The sequence below is a fragment of the Aythya ferina genome (assembly GCF_964211825.1).
Source record: "Aythya ferina genome assembly, chromosome: 13".
Lineage (NCBI taxonomy): Eukaryota > Metazoa > Chordata > Aves > Anseriformes > Anatidae > Aythya > Aythya ferina.
In genome coordinates, this window is record NC_140311.1 from 6,560,333 (window position 1) to 6,575,131 (window position 14,799).

Below are 14,799 nucleotides of genomic sequence, written 5' to 3' on the forward strand. Positions count from 1 at the left end.
GCCACTAGCTAGCACACCACAGCACAGAACAGATGCATCAGCAGTGGACCTCCCACCCACCTCTTCAAGAGCAGGCTGCTAGACTCACCGGCAGCCTTGGCTCTTAGTGCACTCTTAGCGAGCTGTAGGAATATCCCAAATGCCGAGCTGATTGCAGTTATTGTCTCCCACCAGGCAATAGAGAGCTTTGCGCTAACTGTGAAGGAAATTGCACAGATGTTACAATCTTTTGGCACGGAGCTGGCAGAGACCGAACTACCAGACGACATGTATTCAATTGAGCGCATCCTGGCCCTGCGCACTGAAAAGTACTACCAGCTCAAGGTATGTCTCATCACAAGCTCAGCCGCTGTTTGCATAGCACGAGGGAATTTCTGGGGCTGGACTGCCTCTGTGTTTGATGCCCGCTCCTCCATCCCTCCCAAGCATGTGTCTGTGTTGAGAGACAAAATAAAACAGCATGACTGTCTGTGTATTATACATGCATTTGTCATGCATTCAAGTAAATTACTATCCAGAAAGCAGATGCCTCCTTACTTGATACAGAAAACGATGTCTAAAATGTGCTGCTCCTCTGGGGTTTGCTTGCCCCTCTGGCAGCAAGGCAGCTGGGAGGCTTCATTGCTTGCCCCAGCTGGGGTTCCCTCCGCTTCATTCCCACTGCTGAAGAAAGTTTCAAGCAGAGACCATGAGCAGGTCTAGAGGGATGATTTGTCCCCAGCTCCCTCCACCTTCACGCAGGGCTGCACACTTACTGTGTGTTGCTTCCCCAGGGGGACTTAAGGAAACTGTTTGAGAGCATGCAAGGTGAAGATTTCTTGTGAGTGTACAGTACAGAGCACTCCTTACGTGACCCCTGTGAGCCTTCATGTTTCATATTAAACAACATTTTTTCTTTAATATTTTAAGATTTTTTTTCAACTATTTTGACTGATTAAATTTTTATAGGATTTAGTGGAAGCTGTAGAGCAGCCAGCTGCTGCTATCACGCTGTTGTTTTTGCTGCTCCTGCATCTTTCTGGGGACAGCATAGGCACGTCCCCAAGCCCTCACTTCTAAATGATTCTCATGCTAATAGCAGTGCTCTGCAGTTGAAGAATGAGGTCCTCTGCTTTATGGCAGGATGCGTTCACATAAATCAAATAAGTGTATCTGTTTTCATTTATAATCATTTGTCGTCCAAGTGACAGTGATTTCCCAGGAGGCTACCAGTTAGAAATACGCAAAATGACATCCGAAGGGTTCTGTGTGTAGGTACGTATGTATGGGCATGCACATATGTACAGGAAGTGAGATTATAGCTAATGAGAGGTCCTTTATTTCTTCTTTGGAAACGAACAGAGTTGTCATAAAACAGCTGCTACATATGTTGGTGTATGACTGACTTAGACTTTGTGCTTAGGATTATGTCCAAAGTGTAGGGAGGAAATATGGATTACACAATTTAGTCCTGTATATAAACAAATCAGTAATATATACTTTTCTCTGTGGTGAAATAAAACATGTCATGTGTATTCATTTGCATATAAAGCACAGCAGTGCTCAATACAAAGCATCTGTTGCTTTTAATGCCTCATCTATTAATTTAAAATATCAAAAACATTCTTTGGCTTCCGACTAAAATCAGTTCCATTGACTTTTTTTTTTTTCTTTTTTTGTTCCTTCTAAGACCATGAAAGATGAAAGCAGATGAGAAACTGCACAGATTGTGGTGACAGCAAGACATGGGATCTTTGTATTTCTCTTTACAACCAAAAGATTGGTACAGCTGATTCCTGAATTCAAATAATGAGTAGATCAGGATAATTTATGTAGCTGTGATACTGAACAGAAGCTAGTTGAAAACACAATGAAGAATTGACAGAAATTAATTAAACAGAGTAACTGAAAAATTAACCTCTTTAATATACTGAATGGGACAAAATCATGTTAGCACCTGTTTGAGAGTTCAGCTACTTTGTCTGACATATAATGAAAGGCTTTGAATCAAAAGCAGAATTTTGGTGTCTGAGAGTGAGGTGTAACACAATGAAATAGCAGCTACCCATGGTCTAAAGAATACTGTGCAACTCCTCTTTTGAGTCTGCTGTGCATGGTAGTGTCAAAAAGATTAGTTGTTTTTCCTTGCAGTCATCTTCCATGAAGTTTTAGTGACAGGGATGGAAACTGGCAGTGGACACTTCATATGCAGGAGAGGAGAATCTCCTGTGGCCATGGCCATCTACTCCTGGGCTGCTGTGTTCGGAAGAAGGCTGTGCTGCCCTGAAGATGCTCGTAGGTTTAGGTTGCTGTGAGCAATCTGGGGCAGGCAGAAGTTTAAGTAAGACGGTGCTTTCTGAATCTTCTCCCAAAAATTGTTTTGCTATTGTTTCTCTTGCAATAGAAATCTGGTCATTGTCTGGGATGGACTCTTTCTCCTCCAGGAAGTGGCACTCTCTTTCAGTGGTTGTTCCAGCTCAGTTCATCAGCCACATCTATTTTCTGCTTCCTTCACATCTCTGTGTATGGTCTCTTCTTTCTGAAAATAATTGAATAAATTGTCACGTGTTTGCTTTGGGGCTGTGCTCATGGCAGGACAGACAGAGTGCCTCATCTGATACTGATGAACACACTACATTTTTGAATTTTCTCTAAGCGTAGGTTGCATTGAAAGTGCTGATTTGCCTCTCTACATAGAGGCTCTGTCTCTGTCCCGGCATTACACCACTATGGGATGCTATTCTAGCAACCTCCTATGAAGACCTAGGTGGAAAAGCACATTCCTAACCTGCAGAAATATTTTCTTGAAAACATGAACTAGTAGATAGATAAACCGTCCTGCTCACCAAGACAGACTGGTAGTAATGCTGCCCTCTGGCATCTTGAATCATTTTATGGCTTCATGTTTTTATGCATGCCAATTCCCAGCCAGCATGGTGATGAGTTCATAGTTTAGCCTCCCCCGGCTCCAAGGTTTAAGGGAACTAAAATGTTTGCTGGGAGTCCTTTGGTCTGATGGATACCAGTGCTCTGCTTTTTGTCAGGGAAATGTAGGCAAGAGCAGTGTGAAATGACTTACCCTTACCTCACAGAAATAACCTGAGCCAGAAATGTTTTGCATTATACAGGAAGATATTACAGCAGTCACAAAAGAAGGAAACTTGCTTTTAAGCAGTTTAGATGAGCCTGAGGTGGGTGAATGCAGTCAGGACCAGCACCGCGAGAGGCCTGGGGACTGGGAGACTGTGAATCGGTGAGTGCAACATGTTGCTAATTTGCCTTGTTTTTCAATGGAAACACTCAATTTATTTGAATACAGATGTGTTGCTTAGGTAACCTATCAAAAAGGTACAGACAGAAATACCAGAGTTTTGCTCCAGACCCACTGAATTGCTGGATAACTTCTGTCAAGCACCTTGGACTTAATCTGATATTTTTTTGAATTTATATGATGGGGCTGATGGGTAGATGAAGGGTTCTCCCATGCAAGGCTCTCGGATATTATTCTGATAAAACAGAGATGGCAACAACGTCTTCACCCAGATACTGTTGTCTGCAGAGGTGATTTCATGAAAAGTCTCTGAGATCTTCACAAGCCATATATGCATGTCTGTTGATTTCTCCTGAGAGATGGAGTCCTGAATAGATGATCTTCCTATTGTTTGTCCATCTGTTTGTCCTCTTTTTACAAGCTGTTCTAATCCTGTCCTTTTTCTGTACTCAAGGCTACTTGGTCAGTTGCGTGAGATGGAGACTGCATTTGATGGTTTCTGGGAAAAGCATCAGTTAAAAATGGAGCAATATTTACAACTATGGAAGTTTGAGCAAAGTTTTCAAGAGGTATGATCAGATGCACTACTTCTTTTGGCAGAAGTAGTTGGGGAAGAAAAGGAGGGGAAAAGGGGGAGATTTTTTTTTTTTGGCTTTTTATTTTGAGTGTTTAATTTATGCTACTGCTCCTTGCGTCTGAATAGCAGCACTAGCTAACTTGGGAAAACCACTGTGCTTCTTCATTCAGAGCTAATTTAGGTATCACTGCCCTGCAGTCACATAGATTTAGCTGACAGAAGCATCTTTGAATTTAGAAATTAGCTCTTGGACACTAGTTTTATTACTGGATTTAACAGTCAGCTAAAGTGTGATTAATTTTGGTCTGAGAATGATCTTCTGTCTGTGCTTTGTATAATTTTGCAGCAGTCTTTTTTTTTTTTTCATGTCTAGGTCAAGAATGCCATTGAATTTTTAATGGGTCAGCAGGCGGAACTGCCCGACACTGGAGACAGTGTCTCACAAGTGAAACAGAGGCTCAAGGACTTGAGTCATTTTGATGGTATGGCTCAGGTGAGACAATCTACCACTGAAAGATACACAAATGAAACAAAAGAGGCACATTCTATGTTTGTGGTAGGTGTTTTTCTAAAACGACCTGATTCTGGTGTAATTTGTTGGTAAGTGGCTGCAAGACAGGATTGATTTCATGTCTTTCTGTTCTGTGCAGCAACACTGTGATCACGCTGAAAACCAGGAACAGGGTATTTAATTATCACAGTTAAAATAAATTGCTGAGCCACCACGAAAATCCAGAGCAGATAAATGTCTGAACATAGGGGAGGCGTGGGAGTTAATGAGCTGGAAGAAGAATTATTTATATGTTAAGTGCTTTTAGCAGTGCTAATAGGCAGACTTGTTACCAGGCACATGGAGAGGCAAAAAAGTTGCTATCTTGAAGTGTCTGCAATTTGAATGTAACATATGGATGGAGGCTAAGAGATGTAGCAGAGAGAACGGTGAAGTGAGATGATTCACAGGCGCCAAACTGAGGATGTGACTTCTGCAAAAGGTGGTGCTTGGCAAGCGGGCCAGGGCAGTGAGAATGTGAGGGATTTGGGCACAACCCCCAGAGGTTCCTTTGAAAATGGGAGTCATGGGAGAGGAGGTATCTAAGACTTTTGGCCATTTGGAAGAAATTTTGTTGAGAGAGTGAGGAGGAACAAAAGGCCTGGCAGACAGTGTGCAAACAGGGAAGCAGCCTCAACAGAAAGCCAAGCCTGGTGAAGACATAACCATTACGCTGACCAGGAAGTGCAGACAAGACAGCGTGTTCTTTGCGTCAAGCTTTGCTGTAAAGAACCTGGTTTGTTTTCACCACAAACCCTAGCTGCTCAAATTCCCTTTCATGCTTATGAGCATATTGTGCCTAAACTGGACATCAGCTACATTTTTTTTAGAATGCAGTTCCTGGAAATGGCAGCTATACGTTGCCAGCAGCCTTTTGCAGCATTGCTGGCTTGGTGAAATACTGTCGTCTTCTTCATCCTCCTTTTGGATAGCAAAAGTTTTTTTTTCCCAGATGATGGGTGCCATTTTATCCTGCATAAGCCACCCATTCTGGCTACTCCTAATGGCAGTCATCTCCATGCGTACCTGAAATCTGGTAAGAAGAGCAAGTGCATGTTGTTATATGTAGGTATTTTGGCATTATTTCAGTAAGTGTGCAATCTATTCTCTTCCTTTCACTAAAGGATCTGATAGGGAAGGCTCAGGTTGTGATACTACATGGACACCAGCTAGCAGCAAATCATCACTACGCACTCAACTTAATCTGCCAGCAATGCAACGAGCTGCGGCACCATTCTGATGTCTTGTCTGATGAAATCAAAAGGAAGCAGATGCGACTGCAGAAGACCTTGGATCTTCATACTCGCCTTCAGCAGGTATTGCTCAGAGATTTGGTGCCCTGGGAAGTGGATGGTTAGCATCTGAAATGTGCAACTTCACTTCAGCAGTTCATGTTAGGAAAGTGTTCCTCCACTGTGAGGCTGACAAGTGCTTTGCTCCTCGCTAAGTTAGCAAACAGGTGTCTGCTGGTCCTATGAATTGTCAGTAGAAAGATGTGAGCATCTCCAGAGGGCAATTCAGAACGCCAAAAATTAGCTTTCATGGAGCATTGGTGTATCAATTGACTTTCGAGGTTTCCATACCCAGTGCAATAGAGGTAATGTTTTCAGATAAACTATCTCTTTTTTATTAACAATTTATTAAGAATGAACACAGCTGACTGTAAACTAAGATGACAGATAGGTAGATAGACGCAGCTGCTGTGTGCTAGTGTGGAAGTGGAGTCATGTGGCTCCAGCACTCTTTGATATCTTAATCAGCATAAAAAATTCATTTAAGGAAATTAATGCTAATTAGGCCAGAAGGCACACAGCTGTAGTATGCTTAAGGCCACTGAGAGAAGCAGTGAAGTTTGACCCTGTTCCATTTCACTGTTTAGGGTGATTAAGGAACTTGTTTTTTTTTCCTGTGTTCTTCACTTTAACGTTGCATTAATCTGCAGGGATTTGTTGGCAGCCTCTCTGCTGCAGGGCAGTGTCCTCTCCTGGGCTCCTTGCGCTCCCAGTTGGTGCTGGTGGTCCTGCTGGAGCACAGTGTGGCTCCTGCTGCCTGCCTGCTAACAGCCCTTGCACTGGGAGTCCTCTATAGTTCCTGGATGCATCATCTTCTCCACACCAGTGTGTGCCACTGTGCAAGGGCTGGCTGAACCCCAAGCCTGGCATTCATCTGGTACCTGCATGTGTTACTGTGATGGTTTTACCTCGCTAGGCAGCTGAACTCCTACACACACCACCACAGTTACATTACATGTAGAACTGTAGACCAGTTTAAAATCCCTATTTTTTCTTTTAAACATGAATGAGTTTGACTATTATGAGTATTTATGAGTACCGATCATCTCCATGTTGAAGATGGAGATCCAGTAAATGATACTTTTCACAAGTACCTTGGTTTAGTATGGGCTCACAGTCTCACTCCCTGTGTTTGCCCCCAGGCCCTGCAGTGCTGTGATGAGGGTGCCTACCTGCTTGCCAACCAGCAGATGGACAAGTGCCAGTCTAAAGAAGGTGCTCAGAAAGCTCTCCAGGACATAGAAAGATTTCTAGAAAGCTCTTCATCATACTTAAACTATGATCCCCAAGCACTACAATATGACTTTGAGTCAGTCTTAACACCTGAATTAAAGGTAAGCAACCCCCCCCAAATTCCTCATTACATAAGTAAAAAGTAAGATTAGACTGTGTTGTCGGTTTTATAGTTCTATGTTTTGGGTCAAAGTGCATAATAACAGTAGTTATGTGATCACAGAAATCTTTTTCACTCTACAGTGCCAGATACAGTCAGTGCAGGTCAAACTCGAAAATGTTCGAAGCATGTTTGAGAATCGGCAGTCTTGCTTCAAGAAGCTGTTGGATAAACACGTGCGTCCCGTCCAGTTAGTAGCCCCTCGGCCAGAAAATCCTCCACGATCAAAATCACCATTATTCTCTCCTAAACATGGTAAAATATCTCCAAGTTTATGGTATTTTCAGATGGTAATTTTGCTTTCAGCTAGGAAGAGTAACGCAACTTGATGAGCCAGCCAGCCCTTGCTCTGGCAGATACAGAGTTTTGCAATCATAAATGTATGAGATCATCTATTATCTTTCAAATGTTTGCGTTCAGCTTTCCATTTCTGTGTGAGGAATGAGATGTGGAACCCAAATATTGAATGGATGGGCTAGTTGGTCATGAGCCGCTCTGTGCCGTTGTGCTAGCTTCATTTGCACTTCCTAGCCACAAGAAGGGCTTGAGCAGTTTCTCAGATGCTGCTTGTTTTTCCAAACCGTGAAGTATCAGAGCTTCCAAAATTCTTAGGATATTTTATTTTTTTTTGTATGAGATGACCACGCAGAAAGGAGAAAGATGAGTAGATAAAATGAATGCGATGTTTTTTGCGCTCCATGTGTAGAAATGCATCACGCACATTTTGCAGCTCAGGTTGGCTCAGGTATTTGTTGCTTGGTATTTGTTTTCACTTTCTACTCAGTGAAAAAAGGCAGCTGTAAGCAGTGCATCTTCTGCTTTCTGAGCATCTTACTGGTATGAACTGGGAAATTAGTACTGCAGGGCAAAAAGAGAAAAAGTAGTATAAATTCTTTAGCCTATTCTGTAGCCTAAAGCCTATTTATATACCTATTCTCAGTGACAATCTCCATAATTGTCTTGAGCTGGAACTGACATAAAATTAGACTGACGTATGCAGAGGAGCCTGGAGAAATGAGAAGCTCAAATCTCATGAACATAAATGAGAAGCTGGATGCTTAACTCCCTTTGATTCTTTGAGAATGTCTTCCTTAAATCCCAATTATGGAATAATTAATACCCATAAAGGTACCAATTCTGATTGAACTGATGTCACTGGATGTTCTGCCTTGATTTTGTTAATGGGATGTGGCACAATATTAGCTTTAATTGATAACATTAAAATTTCCATCCTTAACAGCCCTGTACGTATCAGAATTCAGAAGTATTTTAAAGTAATGTTCACATATTTTAAATCAGGGATATGCTAAGTTATTAGGGGACATTAGCTTAGGTGATCTGATGGCATAAAACTGTTAAACACTGGTGATTTGCTGCAATACAAATATGTTTATGATTAATTAATAAATATCGGTTATGGTGGATTGTGGTAGGTGCTATGAAAACAGTGAAAGTGGTTCCAATTCAGGGAGCTACTAAGGAAAATAACCATGCTGGTGGAGGGGTAGAAACGAAAGTAGATGGAGTGGGATGGAGCACAGGCCAGTGCAGCAAATCAATCCCAGATTTTCTTTTTCCCCAGCCAGTACCACATTCCCTACCCTCTGAACCCCTTTCAAACAGGAAAAAAGTTCCAAGTCTTTAAACTAAAATGTTGCCTTAACAGAACTTTTTCAGCTTTCTAAACACAAGAAAGTATTAAGGAGAAATCTGTGATTTAAATATTTGGGGTAAATGGATGGCCACCTCCATGGGATGCTGTGAGGCCATCATTACTTGGCTGATCTTATTTAATACACCTTTATGCAACGCTTGCTTTTTTAGCACAGACACTCAATCACCTGCAAAGCACAGGTATCCTCCATTAATCATATTCCTGAAAGAAGTGATGAAATATGTTGAAATGAGCATAGCCAGCAAGAGGGGAAAGACAAAAGGCCCTTCTCTGCATAAATCATGCCAAGAGAGCTTTTTAATAAGGCCTCCGTTTGACACAGAACATCAAAAGGCTGCAGTCCTGCTGGTGTGATGTGCAGTGTCAAAGATGCGTGCTGGGCTCCACCGGGAGTGCTTTGAGATGTGTGAGTTTTATGAGTTTTATGGCATGAGTTGAAACCAAACCACGTCTGAGCGTGTTACAGCCGTCCTCTTTTCCTTTCTTTTTATTCTTTTTTTTTTTTTTTTTTTGTCTGAGGACAGACACTTCCTCTTTCATGTTTGCCATGGATTTGAAGCCCTAGCTGCTACGTGTGGTTCTAAGTTTGAAACCTATTTTTTCTGGGGGGAGGAAAAAAAGAAATAAACCCACCCCACCTTGAGCCATAAAACATAGTGAGGTGTGTGGCAGCGGTATGGCAGGCTGCAGCAGAGCCCGAGCGCTGTAGTAAAGTCCCTCTGTTGCAGGAGGAGCTCCCCAGCCAGCAAAACAGAGCTGCAGCTGATGGGTCTCTCATCTGCCCTGTTTATCCATGCTCCCAGTGGGTGTCTCCCAGTAGGACCGCTGGCAAATCTAGGCTTCTTTTGGGTCTTTGTGTCTGTGGTGGGACACATCCCATGCACATCTCCGACCTGCTCTCCAGCGGTCCGCTCCTTCTGCATTCAGCATGCTCACAAGTGGGGGTCTAAAGCCCTGTTGGTGTGATGATACGTAATGGTTTGTATTTAACCAGCACAATCTGAAGCTGGGGTGCCTGCTGCCCACTTCAGTTTGCATTACACTGTGTTTATTTCATTCACTGCATCTTTTGCTCATTGCTTTGCAAACGTGGCTCTTCTGCATCAGCATTGTTCAAACAGTTTATATCAGCTGAGCATCTCATCCTCTGTTAATAAAAGGACTTTAATACAGTATCCCACTAGGTGGTATTCTGGTAGTTGATTTGATTTTATCATTATCACTCACAAAAGCTTCACAGACTTCGTTAGATGTTGATTACAGTGTTCCCTTTTGGTAAAAATGTACAGTTTGTTTCTTCTGACTAGATTTTACTTTATGGCCTTTATGTCTATCCACGTGACCTGTGTTATTTGGTATTCAGTATCATTGTTTGAGATACCCTTTGCCTTGTCACTTTGCTTGTAGTATTAGCTAACTAATCATTTGTTCCTAAAATGTATCCCATTTTTCTTTGTGACTTACTAGTTTCTCTGTGAATCATCTCCATCGCTATAAAAGTACCTTATGGAATTCTTATTTTCTCTACCCAAGGTGTGGATTTTAATTCCAGTTTGAAATTTTCATTTGACCTCTCTCTCCCTGGGAAGAAAACATCAAGAAAAACTCCAAGTTCTCGCAAGGTAAAAATTATTAGTGAAATCTGAACGAGTTTCATAGATTAAGATCCCAGTTGAAATCCTTCTAAAAATTGAGCTCACACTTTGGATTTGAAGCTTTTTTTTTTTTCCTTAATATTCTTTTTTTGTTTGTTTTTAAATAATATTTACACTTTCATATCCCTGGGGTTTATTTTGATTTGTCCAGCATCTTAGATCTTCTTGGATTGTTTTTCCAAGTCACAGATATTGATCTCCTGTGTGCTATTGCCTGCATTTGCATAACAGTGATGTCTGTCTGGAAAACTCCGCATCTAGAAATATTTCCCCTGTGGAACCTGTTCCCTGGTCTCTGCATGAGTGAATGTTGCCAGTATGTCCAGATTTTATGTAGCAGAGTAATTTCTAGGAATATTTGGCTACCCAGTATAGGCTATGCCCTTTTAAAGTTCTGTGGCACAAAGGATTTCTTAAAAGGCAGTGTATTTCATCCTTCCCCCCCCAAAGTTCCTATACATCAAGGGCTGGGCTCATCCTGCCCCTGCAGTGACTTCTCTGCAGCTTTTTCTAGTACATCCCATTTCTTTTATCCCATTTCTTTTCCAGATTGAAGTAATGCATGACTATCAGGAAAAAAGGAATTCTTTACAATCGTTTATTTCAGACAGTGATGACAACTTAGATATACTAAAAGGGTAAGCTTTCACCCTGTTTAAATCACTCAAAATGATGGCTATTTGTGGCCAGCTCATGCACCATCCATCTGGTCCTGGATGTCACCTCTTGCCCTTTAGCCTATTCTGCTGTCCCCACATTGGTTGTTAATGAGATCACAGTATGTTTTGGGCTTGTTTAACTGCAGATTGCTTGTGCTTTTTTTTTACAGGCATAGAAATAATATACTTCTATTTTTTTCTTTGCTATAGCCATGTCATAAATGAGCTTATAGAAACGGAGAGAGTTTATGTAGAGGAGCTATTCACTGTTCTGACGGTGAGTGACTTCTTCAGATTGCTCACTACTGTTCCCTGGTGATTTGTACAAAAGGGCACCTGCCACTCTGTCATACTAAGCAAAAATGCGATGGGACAGGTTTCTACCAAACTGTCAGATCCCCAGCCAGTCATGAATTTTCAAGTTTTCTCCCATTTATTTCTGAGTTGGAGGCATCTGCAGGAACAGTTGGTGTCAGGATGAACTTTTCATCTAGAATAAGGAAGAAGCCTTCTGTTTGTACACAAATGCACTGGTAATTAGTTTTATCAGTGCTTGTAAAAATGTACAAAAAGCTGGTATTTTTAACTGCTCCCTGATTTCTTTTACCTTTTGGAGACAAAAGAAAGAAAGTTGTATTTTATCTTTGAAAGGTTTTTTTCTCAATGCTGTGAGATTTGTGAATGTATAAAGCACATTTCTTAGTTTAGAAACCAGATTATAATTTCTTGTACTGCCGTTTTAGACACTTGTACTTTATTCCACAATGACACTTGCTGATGACCAAAACAAATCTCTGTTAATTACCTCTTCTCCCTTACATTCCTCTGACTCAAGAGCAAACAACATGTAAATCTGTTCAACTGCAGGTAATTGTACATAATTGCCCTGCACTGATTGTTTTTTATTTTGTTAAACCACACTTGATGTGAGAAAGCAGTTGGCAGGTATGCAGATTTATTGCTGTGTTTATCAAGTCCAGATAGAAAAAAAAAATACAGGTAGACTTAACTTTTCTGAAAATAGCATTTCCTTTAAAGAGTGAAGCCTCATTGCAGTGGTTAAATATAAATGACTGACTGCTTTTCCAGATATTTATCTTCTACTGCACTCTTAATCAACTGCAGAATGCCTGCTTAGTAGAGGGAGTACTGATTCCAACCATAATTAGGATAAGAGATTAATTAGAAAAGTCAAAGAAGATATGCTGTACATACTAAATAAATTTTTGCAAACATACGCTACTTGTGTGAAATTGACCTTACTTCTGTGCAGCACTTGGTGACTAGCATTATCTGCCTGAGCTGGAGCCGATAGCTTTTTGATGTTTTCTTTGCAGAGACAGTCCTGAGCTCTGGCTCTGCCTCCCCCCTGTTCTTCATGTCGGATATTTACCACATCTGGTACCTGTTTTTGCATTGGTGTAGTAATGTGATTTTCCTGCAGGGAGCTTTGTGTTGTTTCCTAGTTCCGCCCAGCAGTCAGTAGTGTAATAATGTCCCTTACAGCTCTTCCCTGGTACGTAGCAGAGGCTCATTTTTTGGGAGGCTGTGATTTCAAGAGGCAGGTGGAGCGAGAGGACAGGAATCCTTGAGGCAGCAAGAATCAAAGAACAGTGAGATCCTGGTGTTCAGTGTGTCTTGTGCTAAAGCAAAAACTCATTGATTTTGGTATAGGATCTCAAGCCATCTCTGCTTTGTAACAAATCACCTTGTAAACCAGATCTCGTGAGAGTGTCTATAACTGCACATTCTGTACAAACACGATGTCACTTGTGTCCCATGGTCATAACAGCAGAAGCATTTAACCCAGACAAGTATTCCTTCAGGACCTCTCTCCTGCAGTCAGGCTGTAGTGAGCAGAAAGTGGCAATAGTTTGCCTTTTGTGAACAGAGAGCATCTCTGCGGTGTTTTCCCACCCTATGGGAGCCCTTCCCCAGCTCGTCCACAGCCCACAAATGCCCATGGACTGAGGCGTGATGTGCTAAAAGACAGGCATTTAGAGAGACAAACAAACAAACAAAACAAACAAACAAAAACAGAAATAAAAGGGATGTTGAAACTTGAAACAAAGTATATCTTATTGAAAGTCTGCTCACAAGGCCTTAAAAATGTAGTGATGAACCTTTTTTGCCTCCTGCAGGGCTACAGAGCAGAGATGGACAACCCTGCCATGGTCATTCTTTTGCCTCCCATCTTGAGGAACAGGAAGGATGTCCTTTTTGGAAACATGCCTGAGATATATGACTTCCACAACAAGTATGATGCTGGCTCTGTTCCCCCTCTTTGCCACACTGATTTCTTATAATGCTTAAATACCCAAGTAGTACCTTGCTCACAGCTGCATTTTGTCTCTTCCCCTGTCTCTTGCAGAATTTTCCTGCACAGTTTGGAAAGCTGCCTGGGAGCACCCGAGAGAGTGGGATTTTGTTTCCTAGACAGGGTTGGTGATTCATTTTCACATATAAGGCAGACTTTAAGGCCAATGTTTCTGCTGTGCTTTGCACTCTGCAACATCTCAGTTGTGTCAGCTGAGTGAGGTGCTTTTGATATGTAATACCAACAGCAAGGCAGGGAATGCAACTGTGTGGACAGCAGCAGATGGGGGAAAGCAGCAGTCATGGCTACACCGTGGCTTGCTGTGAGGAGACTTCTGGTTCCCAGCAGTGGTTCTTTTACCCAAACTCTGTGACTTTCAGATGTTACAGTTGGCAGCAGAGATAAAAGCAAAGTTGCAGTTTGGGTGTTCACCCTCTTTAGCTGCCTGGCAGATTTGCATGCATGTCTCTAACTTGCATTTTGGTTTTCCTTACAGCGAGAGGATTTTCAGATGTATGAGAAATACTGTCAGAACAAGCCCCGGTCGGAGTCCCTGTGGAGGCAGTGCTCTGAAAGCACCTTCTTCCAGGTGAGCTATTGGTTCCTATCAAGGCAGGCATCATCCTGGGACACTTGTCCTAAACGCTGTCCTCAGCATTGCACTGTTTTTGCAGCATATTCTGTTTACCATTGCATGGAAGCCTGACAAAAATAGCAGTTGGAGTTTCTTGTACACAAACAATTTAAAGCACAACCATTCATTATATTATTTTACATGTTCTTATGAAATTTTTAAAGACATTTTGACATTAAATCTTTGAAGTCTTCAATCTATATCACTCATGCTGTTGGAATAAGTACTTATAGTTAGCACCTGACTTAGTTAATCTGAGTCCTTTGTTCCAGGAGTGCCAAAGAAAATTAGAGCACAAACTCGGGCTGGATTCCTATTTGCTCAAGCCAGTGCAGCGCCTGACAAAATACCAGTTACTTCTGAAGGTATTTCATAAGTTGTTTGTGAAAAGACGTTGGGAGATAGATCTATTTTCCATTTTATTTTTCAATTAAAGGTTATCTGTAAATCAGCACCAAGCCTTAGATTAAATATTGCATAACTTGGCCCTCCATTGTGACATTCAGTGAGGATAAAAATCGCATACCTGAAAAAGGAATGTGTGCTTTTAACAAGTCATTTTTATGGGGAGAAGGACTGAATCTGTTCAGAGATGCAGAATGACAGAAGCATTTGTAAGAAAAATGAACCAGAGGTGATTGTAAGAGCATGATGAATGAAATACACTATACCAATGTGTCTCCTGCTTGGGTCGTTGCAACTCCCATAATCTTTAATGCATTCATCCTTGTCAAGCTTCACCTCCCTCACAGATATGTTCCACACCTCATACTGACTGTTGCTTAGAATGAGTCTTT

At 41.6% G+C, this 14,799-nt stretch overlaps 1 protein-coding gene across 5 annotated transcripts in view; it reads left to right on the forward strand.

Moving 5' to 3' along the window:
- MCF2 (MCF.2 cell line derived transforming sequence) overlaps positions 1-14,799 on the forward strand; it is a 57,971-nt gene that overhangs the window by 27,321 nt on the left and 15,851 nt on the right. For all 5 annotated transcript variants that reach the window (XM_084534221.1, XM_084534218.1, XM_084534220.1 and 2 more), the window contains 14 exons: positions 175-324; positions 3,108-3,232; positions 3,705-3,819; positions 4,201-4,320; positions 5,502-5,693; positions 6,812-7,003; positions 7,146-7,317; positions 10,271-10,359; positions 10,942-11,030; positions 11,262-11,328; positions 13,193-13,308; positions 13,423-13,492; positions 13,865-13,957; positions 14,275-14,367. In XM_084534221.1, coding sequence (XP_084390347.1) covers positions 175-324; positions 3,108-3,232; positions 3,705-3,819; positions 4,201-4,320; positions 5,502-5,693; positions 6,812-7,003; positions 7,146-7,317; positions 10,271-10,359; positions 10,942-11,030; positions 11,262-11,328; positions 13,193-13,308; positions 13,423-13,492; positions 13,865-13,957; positions 14,275-14,367 — 1,683 coding nt within the window. The remainder of the gene's footprint in view (positions 1-174; positions 325-3,107; positions 3,233-3,704; positions 3,820-4,200; positions 4,321-5,501; positions 5,694-6,811; positions 7,004-7,145; positions 7,318-10,270; positions 10,360-10,941; positions 11,031-11,261; positions 11,329-13,192; positions 13,309-13,422; positions 13,493-13,864; positions 13,958-14,274; positions 14,368-14,799) is intronic.